The following is a 14698-nucleotide window of genomic DNA, read 5'->3' on the forward strand; positions in this document are numbered from 1 at the left end:
TGACAGTGTGGCACATCCAAACTGTGGAGTAGAGGACAGCAGGTAAGTGGAAGGAAGCAGATCTCTGCCTATAGACATGGACACGCCTCTAGGACATATTAGTAACAAGGAAAAAACCCAAGTTGCCAAACACCATAATATGGTGTAATTTCATGTCTGTAGGGAAAAGGTAATGTGTATCTATAATACATATGTATGACGATGGCCAAAGGCCTTGAGTGATACAAGAATGTATGTGGAAATAGAGTTGGAAGAGTAAATTTTAGATTATGTTCCATATATTTGTGGTTCGTTTGAACTTTTTTTTTTTTTTTGAGACGGAGTTTCGCTCTGTCGCCCAGGCTGGAGTGCAGTGGCACGATCTCAGCTCACTGCAAGCTCCCCGTCCTGGGTTTACGCCATTCTCCTGCCTCAGCCTCCCGAGTAGCTGGGACTACAGGCGCCTGCCACCTCGCCCGGCTAGTTTTTTGTATTTTTTAGTAGAGACGGGGTTTCAGGGGTTTCGCCGTGTTAGCCAGGATGGTCTCGGTCTCCTGACCTCGTGATCCGCCCGTCTCGGCCTCCCAAAGTGCTGGGATTACAGGCTTGAGCCACCGCGCCCGGCCCTCGTTTGAACTTTTACAAGAATGCATTTGTGCATTACTTTTGAAAATAAGAATTGTTGTACTAACCTCCCCCCTACCCCATCCTGCAAAAAGGTTTAACTCATATCAACAGATTCATTTTCTCTTCTTCCAGGTAGACAACGGGATAGGTCTTGGGTAAAAATCTTCTGTACCATGGCTTTTTCTGGTCTATATAAATACATACATGTAGAAGATGCCTAGGATATATATCTTGTTGATCACTACTCTTAAAATAAGGTTTTCATGTCCAGTATTTGGACCATGGCTTCCTGTTATTCCACCAAGCTACATACAAATATACAACAGTCAAAATTAATTTGGAAACTGAGAACCACATAGTGTTTTGTTTTCTTTGTTTTTTTTGGGTTTCTTTTTGAGACAGAATCTCACTCTGTTGCCCAGGCTGGAGTGCACTGGTGTGATCACAGCTCACTGCAGCCTTGGCCTCCTGGGCTCAACGGAGGCGGCCTCCACCTCAGCCTCAGGGGTAGCTGGGACTACAGGCGCACGCCACCACGCCCCGCTAGACAGAGTGCTCCTTTGCCTTGCATATTATTTTGTCATCAGAAAAATAATCCATAATCATAGATGATCTCATTATTTTGCTCCAGTGCATAAGTGGGAGTGTCTAGCTCCGTCTGTTCTCCTGGCGGCCTCTGCGGAGGTCTGAATGAGTAGCTCAGTATAGACTTAAAGGACTCTCTGGTCGTGAAGTCAGTGTTACTATCTGAAAGGGAAAAGCTGTATTGGATGGATCATCGGGGCCTCTTCCTGCATTAGTCCAGCTAGGGGTGGTTTCAACTAACCTAAAACCAAAGAAGAGGCTCCAATTAATTCAATGGTTTGGATCAAAATGCAACTTTTACAAGGTTGGGGCTTCACCCTATCTTCGGGTTTATCTCTGACATGCCAGGGAGACAGTTCTTAACATTCTTATTACTTAATGGATATCGGATTGTTGCTTTTCGGAGTGGTTTTTCCATTTTTTGAAATTTTAATTTGCTCTTAATCATCTTTACAGAAAAAAAAAATCCCATTTATTTAAGAACTGTATTCTCTGGTTCTTATAGCTGCTCATTTTACATAGTTCCAGTGTGTAAAACGATTTTTCTTGTTTCACTTATTTCTAATATACCTTCTCACGTACTTGCCAAAATTTCATGTTTGACACAGTCTGCATACCTGCCAGGGTTCTTGCTGTCAATGTGACGGCGCTTGTTTGTGTTACTCAGTTGTTGGACAACTGGGTCCATTCCCAGGTTTTGGTCATCACGATCACTGTGAATAGCCCTGCTGTTAACATCTTTCTGCAAGTTCTCCCCCTTCTTCGCCCTTTGGATCATTTCCTTGGAAATGTACTTCCTTAAATGGGTTTACTGGGTCAAAGGGGCTCTATGAATGGTTTTATAGCTCTTGGCACATATTTTTCGGATTGCGCCCTGGGCGGATCTGAGCGATGGCACCGACCGCCGAGAGGGCAGGAATGCGGAGGAACGGCCCCGATAACCACCCCTCTTCCGCCCCCCAAAAGGAGAAGACCCAGCGAAGGCCTGCGGCTGGAAAGCGTTTTTCTGGTGCTCTCCCGTTCTCTCGACGTGGTTAGCGTCTACGCCGGGCAGAAACGCTTTCAGGATCCCAGGCCCTACTGCCCCAGGACTAGGATTCCACCCGCCTCCGCTCATGCGGAATCCCAGACACCCAGGGTCCCCTCTCAGGCTCGCATCGAAACCCACGGCCCTGCGGCCCCTCGCGGGCGCCGAGCTCGGTCGCTATTATTTGGGCGCGGGTGAGGCGAGGCCCGCATCGCTGCGCGCTGAGTCAGCGGGGGCCACGGCGGGGGGCGCGGCCGGACTCCCCCCAGCGCACGGCTGCGTCGGGCCCGACGTCGGGGGTTCAGCCTCTGGGCCACGGGGTCGTCCGCGGGGTTCGGCGGGAAGGGCAGGGGGAGCGCGGAAGGACCCGGCTCGGGTGCGTCTCCCCTCCCCCAGCAGGCGCTCGACCGTGACCGCACGCCCGGCCATTCGCCTCAGAGAACCCCGCCAGAGGGAGGAGGCGAGGGCGGGCGAGGAAGGGGCGCAGAAGAGAAAGCGGAGCGGGGCAGACGCAGGAAGGGAAAGAAAGGGAGGAAGCGCGGCGCACGGGGCGGGGCGGGGCGCGCGCGGGGCGGGCGGGGGCGCGCGCCGGCGGCTGCGCGCGGAGGGGCTTGTGGGTAGCGGCGGCGCGCGGCCGCGCGGGAGTGTGTGTGCGCCGGGAGCGGGCTGAGGGATTGCAAGGCAGCCGGCGGCGACCATGGCAGCGGGCCGGCGGCGGCCGTAGTGGCCCAGGCCTGGGCTTCAGCCTCCCGGGGCCCCAGAGGGCGGGGCGGTCCGGGCCGCGGCGGTGGCGGCGCCACTTCCCCGCTCCCGCCCGAGGACTCCTGCGGGCGCTCGCGGAGGACCAGCGGACCGGCGGCGCGAATCTGACTGAGGGGCGGGGACGCAGTCTGTTCCCCGGCGCTCCCGACAGGGCCGGGCCGGGCCGGGCGGGCCCCTGGGAGCAGCCCCTGGGCGGGGGACCGCCGCGGAGACCCGAAGCCGGAGCTAGAGGCGGGCGGTGGGCCCAAGCGGAGTCCCGGCCGAAGCTGGTGGTGCGGGGGCGGTGCTAGGCCCCGAGGCTGCCGGACCTGAGCGCGAGAAGCCTGAGTGCGGGTCCGGCGGTGGCGGCATGAGCCGGCCCCCGCCGACGGGGAAAATGCCCGGCGCCCCCGAAACCGTGCCGGGGGACGGGGCCGGCGCGAGCCGCCAGAGGAAGCTGGAGGCGCTGATCCGAGACCCTCGCTCCCCCATCAACGTGGAGAGCTTGCTGGTAGGTGGCCGGGGCCTGGGAGCTTGCTCGTTGCAGCTCACACCTCAGATCCCTTCTGCGCCCAGCCCTTCGTGCCCGTCCGCCCGTGAGGAGGGGAGGTCTTGCCCCACCCCGCCCTGCTTCCGGCAGCCGGGCCCGGAGACCAAACGCTTCTGCCCCCGAGTTCCAAGAGTAGTGACCCGCCTTTGATTCCTCCCTCTACCTCCTGCTGGAGCCGGTGTCATCCCCTGCTGCTCCTTTCTTGCAGCACTGGGAGGAACACCCCTCTTCTCCTTCCGCCTACCCACTCTGTTTGGGGAGGTGGGTGGAGGACTGGCCATCCTTCATACGGCAGGTTAGCCGATTTGAAAGTGTCATGCTACGTGGGGACTTGGTGCGAGCAAGGGAGAAAGAAACCTGATGCTCTCCCTGTTGCGAGTACTCGCTGGGATACATGACAAAGAGCTGCCCTCACTCTCTCCTTTTAGTCTGAAATCTTGGAACACATACCTAATGTTTTGCTGTTTTCACTTGCGTTTGAGCATTCCACACTTGCCATTTAGTGCATTTTAAGTGCTGTAAATTTAATTCCCTGAGATTATTGCGCCAGAGCCAAAAACTCAGTCTGAATTGTGGAGTGGAATAAATCTCTCCTCTTCATTGCGTCTCTTTCCTAAAACGACCTTTGAAATCCAAATTAATAGCACCGTAAAGGCTGCTAATTGGCTCTTGATTAAGAAAGGAGCATGTTTTACAAAATAGAAATGCACCGTAGAATGCTGGCTTATTTCTTATTTTTGTGAGGATAGATGATTGTATTTCGCAATTTGAGTAGTGTGCAGTGTGGATGCATTTATGGGAAAAGGGGGTGTGGACTTTTACCCTGGGGAGAAGAAAAGTGAAAACGATACTCTGCATATTAGATTGACTTTGGAAGACTAGAATTAGGGTGGGAGATCCTTAGATCCGTTAGACATTCTGTGTTGGAATGCAGATGTTTAGTTCTGTTCCCTGCTGGGATAAATCTTACTGTATGATGAGAAAAACTGCCTCCTCCCTTTCCAGGGACGGACGGACTGACTTTTCGTCAGAGGCAGTTGGTTATCCTTTGAGGTTTCAGGCATCGTTTGCAGAGTGACTCAGTCCTGTTTAGTCAAAATGCAGGAACTGACTTTAGCTATGTGTGTCTTTCTGCACAGTGCACAGAAAATAGTGAGTGATGTGCTATGTTGTGTCACATGTGTCTGATGTTTTACTGATTTTCGGGTTAATGTGTTGTTCCTGTGTTTTCATGGGAGCAGTCTTTGAAAGTCTTTAATTGGGAGTAAGATTGCTTGCATGGATGGCATAGCTTTTCCTAGGCTAAAGCGGAGACTCTGGGCTGCACTCCGAGCATTTTCACTTTGGTATTTTGCTAGCAAAACTTTGACCTAAGGCCAGAAAGTTTAGTTAAAAATAGTACAGCAAATCTCAAGTATTCATCAGGTTCATACTAAATCCTAGATGCAAACGTTTTGCAATTCACTTTGATATCTTAGATCTTTAATGATATTAATCATAATTATTAGAGTTATTCTGAGCTTGAATGTAAGGTAGCTTATACATGTAATATGCTCATGCATTTTGTTTTATTACTTTCCAAGTTATTAAAATGACGGCTATTTTAAAAAGTGAAACATTTTACATGCTCAGGACACAGTTCATTCATTTAATGCTTATTACAGCCAAAACACACTTTTATTAAGGTGACACATTACTGATCTGAGAATTGACATCAGATGCTGATGACTTGGCAGACTCTGTTATTGCTGTTTCTAGTTGATTAAATATGCTTGAGGTACAGTAAACCTTTCCAAGCCAAAATGTGTCCCTTATTCCTTTGGAGCAAGATTCCTGGTGCTTCTGCTGCAAATTGATAAACTAAATTAAAAAAATATATAAATTAATTTTAAATTACATGTATTTTATGAAATATTAGAACGGATTTTTTTGTGGTAGCGTATACAGAATTTACCATTTTTAACCATGTTTAAGGGTATAGCTTAGTGGCAGGCATTAAATACATTCACATTGTTGTGCAACCATCACCACTATCCATCTCTGGAATCTTTTCATCTCTCCAAACTGAAACTGTAAATTAATGTCTAAAATAATGTTATAAAAAATTATATTCCTGAAATACTGATGAAATAATGGCTGGTATCACTTTAAAGATCTGAAACCTTAGCATTTAGGTTGCATTTCACAATTGGTCATTGTTTTACTGCACATGTCATTTATTTTTTGGCTTTGCCATAGGAAATACATATTTTGTCTTTAACAGAAAATTTAAAGGAATATAATTTAAAGCAAACACAGCTGCAACACTACATTCAGGAGCTCAGAAAGTACCATTAAAAATTGTATACTCCTAAGATGACAGAAGAAGATGAAGTACACCAGAAATGATTGTATCATGCTTTCAGTAAGCTAGGCCTGGAAGGTAAACCCCTGTAGGAAACAAAGTTATATGAGATAACACGTAAAGTGCTTAGCCTAGTGCTTGGTACATCACAGTGCTCATTAAATTTAGTTCACTTCTCCTGTGCACATTTAGCATGTTTTTAGTTAATTGCTTTAAATTTTCTTTTCAAAGGAAAATGTTTTTATTTGCATCTATTTCTTGCTACATAATTTTGAGTGAGTAGCATTATCATTTGAATTTGCCATCAGAAAAGTGCTGGCAATCATTAGGCATAGGTAGAGCTAGAGTCCAAGACTAAATCAGTGTAAAGATGACATCTTGTTTCTCTGCAAAGGCTCATTGCTTTATGTGGGTCCTTAAATTAATCTGAGAAGAATTTATCTGTTTTATGGTTGCAGATTGTGAGCTGCTTAGTATTACTTAGAAATAGAGTTTTGCTTCTCTACTGCCTCTTTTTTTTTTTTTGGAGGCAGGTCTTCGGTAATACGCTTTTGTAGTGTTTGAAACCTTTGGGTAAATACCTGTGCTTTGTTGTCAAGACCAGCTTCTCATACTGCTTACCTATTATGGTAAAAAGAATTGTGTTTCAGGCTTTGCTGAAGAGATGTTTTTCTAAAGGTCTGTGCTTTTTGAGTTTTGATTTATTTTACTCTTTCAAAGGTAAACAGTCACAATAACCTATAGGACTCATGCTTGGGTAAACTCTTAAGACTTGTGTGGATGGGCAAAGGTGATTAAAAATTTGTTTACAATTTTCAGTGGCATAGAACATAAAATAATTTGATTGATTTCATTATCCTTGTAAACTATCTGACGATATTTCTTATCTCAGTGCTTAGACTCATCATGCTGCTGGTTATTTGCCTAATTAAAATAAAATTGTATGTATATTTTTCCCATCATGTAATAAGTAAGAACATTATAGAGATACAATAAAAAATGAAATAGAATAAAAATTAAAGATCGTTTTATACATTTTTTTCTTTATGAAGAGTTTGGCATTTATAGTGTAAATGTGACTAGTTTACTTTAAAACTTTCATGTTGATAGGAAATCTTTAAAGAAAATGAGTTAGCTAGGGAGGTTTTAAACAAAAGGTGATGTATGGAACTTACTGTTGATGTGAAGCAAGTGCAGGTCTGCAATCCCTTATCCACAATTTTGGTATATAAAAAACCCTAAAAACCAAGTTTTTGGTAAAATGTATTTGATGATAACATCTGACCTAATCTGACATTAGAATATTTGTGGTCTAGTCATTCCTCTTGATGTAAATAATGCCTTTTGCTGGAAGAATATTAATGTATTTGATTTCAGGGTGCTGCCCAGATTTTCAAGAGCGTTTTAGGGAATGCACAGTATATGTACTGTGTACCATTCTAAAATCCAAGAAATTCTGAATTGGGAAACATTGTGGTCCCAGGGTAAGGCCGATGTAGACTAAGTAAGGAAATACGGACTTACATACACTTCAGTAGTTGTAAATAAATAGTGGATAATTATCTTGAAATCTAACTTTTTTGTTTTTTATTCCCAGAGTCTTGATCAGATAGCCCTCTCTTTCCCATTTTGAATTCTAAAAATATAGTATGCAAATATAATTTATGAAGCATAAAAACATATTCGTGAAATCACCACACAAGTTAATAAGTGGAACACTAGCCTGTAGAAGTTACCTGTGTGCTGTTGCTGCTGCTGGATTCGGTCTTCCTGCATCCTCTCTCATCTGCTACCCTGAACATTTTATTGTTCCTTTGCTTCATTTCATAGATTACTACAGTTGTGTATATCTCTAAACAGTATTATGTAGTTTTACTTGTTTTAACTTTATAAAATGTCAGCGTTTTTACGTATTCTTTTATGACTTGCTTTGTTTACTGGAAATGGTGTTCCTTTTTTTTTTTTTTTTTTTTTTTTTTTTTGAGATGGAGTGTCACTCTTTTGCCCAGGCCAGAGTGCAGTGGCTGGATCTCAGCTCACTGCAAGCTCCGCCTCCTGGGTTTACGCCATTCTCCTGCCTCAGCCTCCCGAGTAGCTGGGACTACAGGCGCCCGCCACCTCGCCCGGCTAGTTTTTTTTTTTTGTATTTTTTTTAGTAGAGACGGGGTTTCGCCGTGTTAGCCAGGATGGTCTTGATCTCCTGACCTCGTCCGTCTCGGCCTCCCAAAGTGCTGGGATTACAGGCTTGAGCCACCGCGCCCAGCCTTACTGGAAATGGTGTTTCTAAGATTCGCTAATATTGTGGTTTATTCATATTCCCTGCTACGATAATCAGTTTAGCTCCAATCTACTTAAAGGATATTTACAGTTTTCTTTCTTTCTTTTTTTTTTTTCTATTATGGAAAGTGTTGCTAGGAGCATTTCTGGAGCTCATGTGAAGAATTCCTGTACATTAGGGTATATATCTGGGAGTGGAATTGCTGGATTTTAAGATACACTATGTTCAACTTAATGTAATGGATAGAGTTTAAAATTTTCTCCATCATGTTATTATAGAAAAATTCAAAGTATAGTAAGGGTGAAAGAACCAACAATGAACATCCATATATTCACCGCATAATTAATATTTTGCTATATTTGCTGTATTTTCTTTATCTGTCCATTCCTTTATCCATCTATCAATACATCTTTTATTTTTGATTCACTTGAAGTAAATTGGAGATATTAGTATACTTTGCCTTCAAACACTTTGGTATGTATTTAAGAAGGGTTCAATTTGATTTGTTTAGATTTTTTAAAGATTAAATTTGCATGCAATGAAATGCACAGATCTTAAATGTACCACTGGTGAGTTTTGACAAATGCACACACCTATGTAATGCAAATTCTTGTAAAAATACAGACCATTATTACCAACTCAGAAATCTCCTTCACACCTTTTCAGCTAATTCCACACATCATTTTCTTCTCTTAGAGACAGTCATTCTTCTGATTTTTTTTTTTTTTTTTGCAGTAAAGATAACTTTGATTTCTTCTAAACTTCATAAAAATGGAATCATATAGTGTATACTTTTCTGTGTCTGGCTTCTTTAACGCAGCATTGTTTCTGAGAGTTATCTGTGTTATTTTGTGTGTCAGCAATTTGTTCCTTTTTCTTGTTGCTGAATTGTCTTCTGTTTTATGTATAAACCACAGTTGGCTTGGATATCGTGTTGATGCATACCTGGACTAGTTTTCAGTTTTTTGTCTTCAGAATGTACAGTGGTCCCTTGGTCTTCTCTGGGGATTGGTTCCAGGATACTTGCTTCACAGTCTGCCTACGTACCAAAATTCAACGATGCACAGTCCTTTTTATAAAATGGCATTAGTGTTTGCATGTAATCTATGCATATCCTCCATATACTTTGTCATCTCTCGATTACTTATAATGCCTAATACGATACTGTATTGTTTTTTAGTCTATATTTTTTAATTTTTTTTTTTCCAAATATTTTTGATCCACAGTTGGTTGGATTCATGGATACAGAGTACTGAGTGTATTATGTATTTTGGCTTGATTTTTTTAAAATATGGAGACAAGATCTTGCTCTCTTGCTCAGGCTGGGATGCAGTGGTGCAGTCATAGCTCACTGTAACCTTCAACTCCTGGTCTCAATAATTCTTCCAACTTAGCCCCTCTAGTAGGGACTACAGGTGTGTGCCACTGTGATTGGCTAATTTTTATTTTATTTTATTTTTTTGCAGAAATGAGGTCTTGCTGTGTTGTCCAGGCTGGTCTCAAACTCCTGGCCTCAAGTGATCCTTCAGCCTCATCCTCTGAAAGCGTTGCATTAGAGGCCTGAGCCACTGCACCCAGCCTACTTTGGCTCTTAATACAGTTGCTATGAATGTTTTCATTTCTTTTGGGTAAATTAAATACCTTGTAGTGGAATTGCTAAGTCGTAGGGCAGATATGTGTTTACTGTTTAAGAAACTGCCGGCTAGGCACGGTGGCTCACACCTGTAATCTCAGCACTTTGGGAGGCCCAGGTGGGCGGATCATTTGAGGTCAGGAGTTTGAGACCAGCCTGACCAACATGGTGAAACCCTATCTCTATTAAAAATAATAAAAAAAAAGGTTAGCCGGCTGTGGTGGGACAAACCTGTGATCTCAGCTACTTGGGAGCCTGAGGCAGGAGAATCACCTGAACCCAGGAGGTGAAGGTTGCAATGAGCTGAGATCAGGTCATTGCACTCCAGCCTGGGCAACAAGAGTGAGACTCTGTCTAAAAAAAAAAAAAAAAAAAAAAAAAAAAAAAACTGTCAGATCTTTTTATGAAGTAGTTACACCGTTTTACACTCCCACCAACAATATATGAGAGTTCCAGTTGCTCCACGTCTTCCCCGACACTGCTCTTTAAAATGTGATTTTGATTTGCATGATTTGCATTTCCCTCATGACTAATGATGTACTTTTTCTTGCACTTACTGGCCATTTATATGTTTTCCTTTGTGAATTATCTGTTCAAAGCAACATATCTCCATTTTCGCCCATTTAAAAACATTGGGTTATTTATTTGTATTTATTATTGAATCATATAAGTTCTTTTGTATATAGAGAGAACACTCTTTGTCAAATGTATGTTTTGTGAGTGTTTTTTCCCTAGCTTATGGTGTATCTCTCTCTCTCTCTCTCTCTCTCTCTCTCTTTTTTGAGGTAGAGTCTCGCTGTGTTGCCCAGGCTGGAGTGCAGTGGCACAGTCTTGGCTCACTGTAACCTCTGCCGCATGTGTTTAATCGATTCTCCCTCCTGTGCCTCCTGAGTAATTGGGATTACAGGCATGCACCACCACGCCCGGCTAATTATTGTATTTTTAGTGTAGACGGGGTTTTACCATGTTGGCCAGGCTGGTCTCCAACTCCTGACCTCAAGTCATCTGCCCGCCTTGGCCTCCCAAAGTGCTGGGATTACAGGCACGAGCCACTATGCCTGGCCCCATATCTCTTTTTTTTTTTTTTTTTTGAGACGGAGTCTCGCTCTGTTGCCCAAGCTGGAGTGCAGTGGCCAGATCTCAGCTCACTGCCATATCTTTTTTTTTAATCAAAATTTGTAATGGCTATTGCCTTTCTGCCCAAGTAATTGTTGCCATCCCCATGTCATGAAGATATTCACCTTTGCTTTCTTCCAAAAGCTTTATGGTTGACTTTTACATTTAGGTCTAGGATACATTTTAAGCTAAATTTAATGTGTGGTGTGAGTTAGGGGTTGAAGTTAATTTTTCTTTCCCACATAATTATCCAGTTATCTAGACTATCCAGCACCATTTTTAAAAAATTTAAGTTTTCTCATTGGGTTGCTTTGGCGCCTTTGTTAAAAGTCAGTTTACTGACTGTTGGGACTTTTAAATTTGCTTTTCTACCACCTTAGTAGCTACAGCAGGTCATCAGTCCTGGTTCTGTTATTTAACCCACGCTTATTTCAAAGTCATTTCTTGGCTAGGCACAGTGGTTCATGCCTGTAATACCAGTGCTTTGGGAGGCTGAGTTGGGAGGATTGCTTGAGGCTAGAAGTTTGAGACCAGCTTGGGCAACACAGTGAGATTTCTTGCCTCTACAGAAATAAAAAAAAATTAGCCAGGCATGGTGGCACAAACTTGTGATCCTAGCTGCTCGGGAGGCTGAGGCAGGAGGGTGGCTTGAGTCCAGGAGTTTGAGACTGAGTGAGCTGTAATGGTGCTGCTGCATTTCAGCCTGGGTGATAGAGTGAGACCCTGTCTCTGGAAAAAATGCCATTTCTTTTTAGTTTTATCTGTACCTGAGGGAAATGACAACCAACTATGGCTGAGAGGGAAACATAGATTTTATTTTTTGAAGTGAAGCAAGATTTGTCATTTTTTAAATTATAAAAATAATATGCTCTTATTGGAGAAAATTTAGGGAGCATAGAAGGGTATAAATGCTAATGACACTTACCTACAATCTCCTTCCTTAGAGATAATCACTGTTTAACATTTTGGTGTATATGTCTTAAATTATATATATATATATATATATAAAATTACACTAGTCATGTACTTCATCTTTTTAAATATTTAATGAATAGTATGAGTTTTATGTAGTTACAATTATCAATCTTTTCACTGTAAAGTGATTCTGGCTTAGTGGTCATGTTTAGGAAATTCTCTTTTACCAGGATTATATCATCATATACCTGACTTTTTGTTCTCACATGGCTTTGTTTTTACTGATATTTCATTTGGAATTCTGATGGAAAGTATGAAGTAGGAGTTCAAATATTATATCAGGAGATAGAGATTTGTCTAGGTGTATTAGATTTTCCAAAATATTAATTGGGAGTTTCTGTTTACAGAAATTGTTAGTTCGTTCAACAAATATTTACAGAATAGGAAAATATAAAAGACCCATGTCCTAAAACAGCTCATATTCTGTGCATTAAATAAAAATAAACTCAAAAGCCACGCCCGGCTAATTTTTTTTGTATTTTTAGTAGAGATGGATTGCGCTGTGTTAGCCAGTTTGGTCTCGATCTCCTGACCTTGTGATCCACCTGCCTTGGCCTCCCAAAGTGCTGGGATTACAGGCGTGAGCCACTGCGCCTGGCCCTAGCCTCTTTTTTTAAATAACAGAAGTGATAACCTGTAGAAATGTCTCTACTTGAAGAGATATTAATTAAAATACTTCCCAGATAAACATTTTGTATGTGTTCCTGTCACTTAGTTCTTACCTATCCATGGGAAAGAAGGTAAGTAAACATCTATATATTCAGGGAGGATGGGTTTAGAAGTACAATTAATTTGGAGGTCATGTAGGAAAAGCAAATTGTGATTTGGATATTTTCTGGATTGTGGTGAAACAGTTTGTCTTGGAAAGAATTTAAGTGAATTTTATTCAGTATTTTAGGTGAAGTAAAGATACCTCATGGGGGCTGAACAGCTTTTTATCATTTATATGTGTCATTTTTTCCCCCTTCTCCTTTTAACTTTTTTCTGGTTAAACACATTTACTTCTTTTTATGTACCTAGTTATGCCTGTGTTGGAATTGCACTTTATGAGTAGGGCAGATGAAATGCTGGTGGTGTGTTCACAAGGTAAAATCCTTTAAAATAGCATATTGGCTGTTATTAATAGTAAGGCAATATTTTTCAACAATATTAAAAACTAAGTTAAAGGGCATGAGATTTTTTTGAGAGGAATCAAGTGTGTCATTGCAAGTCACAATGACTTGAGAATTTTTCAGATATTAAGCATTTTGGTTTCTAACATGTTGATTTGGCTTTAAACTGTTTCATGTTTGTAGTATTTCTTTTTTTCCCTAATACATGCAGGTGGTTTTTTGTGTGTGTTCTCTGGACCGTATTTAAAACAGTTATAGAAAGAATAGAATTTAGAGTCGTGATAGTTTTTCTTCTACATCTACTGCTGGTATTCATTTAGCAGACAAAGGAGAGTGATACATAGTATCTTTGTAATAAGCCTTTCATATTGGTTGAACAAATAAATACAGCCTGCAGATGTAGTGCAATTGACAAAATGTGTTTCAGTCTCTTATTTGCTCTTAGAATCAGCTCTGAAATAAAAGTCTGGTGGTTGAGAATGAGCAGGTATTGAATATATAGAGTCGGGCATCATTGTTTACTACCATTACTAGTTCTTTTTATTTTCAACTGTTTTATTGAGGTATAATTTATACACCATAAATTTCTTCCATTTTAAGTGTACAATATGATTTTTAGTAAATTTACAAAGTTGTGTAACCATCATCACAATTCATTTTTCATCACCCCCCCCCAAATTCCCTTGATCCTATTTGCAGTCAGTCCTGAATCCCAACCCCAGCCAACCACTGATCTGCTTTCTGACTATAACTTTGTCTGTTCTGTAAATTCCATATAAGTGGAATAATAAAATATGCAGTGATTTCCACCTGGCTTCTTTTACCTAACATGATGTTTTTGACGTTCATATATGTTGCAGCATGAATACTATGTTCTTTTTTTTTTTTTTTTTGGAGACGGAGTCTCGCTCTGTAGCCCAGGCTGGAGTGCAGTGGCCGGATCTCAGCTCACTGCAAGCTCCGCCTCCCGGGTTCACTCCATTCTCCGGCCTCAGCCTCCCGAGTAGCTGGGACTACAGGCGCTGCCACCTCGCCCGGCTATTTTTTGTATTTCTTAGTAGAGACGGGGTTTCACCGTGTTAGCCAGGATGGTCTCGATCTCCTGACCTCGTGATCCGCCCATCTCGGCCTCCCAAAGTGCTGAGATTACAGGCTTGAGCCACCGCGCCCGGCCTACTATGTTCTTTTTAATTGATGAATAATATTCCATAGTTACGGATGTACCACATTTTGTTTATGAATTCACCATATGTGAGGGTATATGTTTTCATTTCTCTTGGATAGATTCCAAGGAGTGGGACTGCAGGGTCATATGGTAAATTTATGCTTAACTTTTGAGAGACTGCAGACTGTTTTCCGAAGTAGCCCTACCATTTTACATTCTCACCGGAAATGTATGAGGGTTCCAGTTTCTCCATATTATCACGAAACACTTGGTAGTGTGTGTCATTGTAATTATAGCCATTGTAGTGCGTTTTACCAGTGACAAATGATGTTGGCCACTGTTTTATGTGCGTGTTTTGCTTGTTCTTTTGATTTTTGCTAATGTGTCATGAGTGTGGCCTAATTTGAATCATTATATTTAAGTTGTTTTTGTTTTTATGCTAGGAAATAATATGGTAATCAACTGGTGAAGGAGTTTTATTTTGTATACCACAGGCCAATTCCAGTGTTGGGAATTCCAAAAATAGAATACAAATGCAAATCAGAGCCCTCTGAATGTGGAATTAG

General features: G+C 42.1%; 1 protein-coding gene across 2 annotated transcripts in view; it reads left to right on the forward strand.

Moving 5' to 3' along the window:
• Positions 1-2860: 2860 nt before the first annotated feature.
• Positions 2861-14698, forward strand: part of ROCK2 (Rho associated coiled-coil containing protein kinase 2) — a 160492-nt gene continuing 148654 nt past the window's right edge. Inside the window, exon 1 of one of the 2 annotated variants that reach the window (XM_015111705.3) lies at positions 2861-3470. In XM_015111705.3, the coding sequence (XP_014967191.1) occupies positions 3330-3470 (141 nt within the window). In that variant the 5' untranslated portion in view covers positions 2861-3329. 2 annotated transcript variants of the gene reach the window in all.

This window comes from Macaca mulatta, chromosome 13 (genome assembly GCF_049350105.2).
Source record: "Macaca mulatta isolate MMU2019108-1 chromosome 13, T2T-MMU8v2.0, whole genome shotgun sequence".
NCBI classification, from domain to species: Eukaryota; Metazoa; Chordata; class Mammalia; order Primates; family Cercopithecidae; genus Macaca; species Macaca mulatta.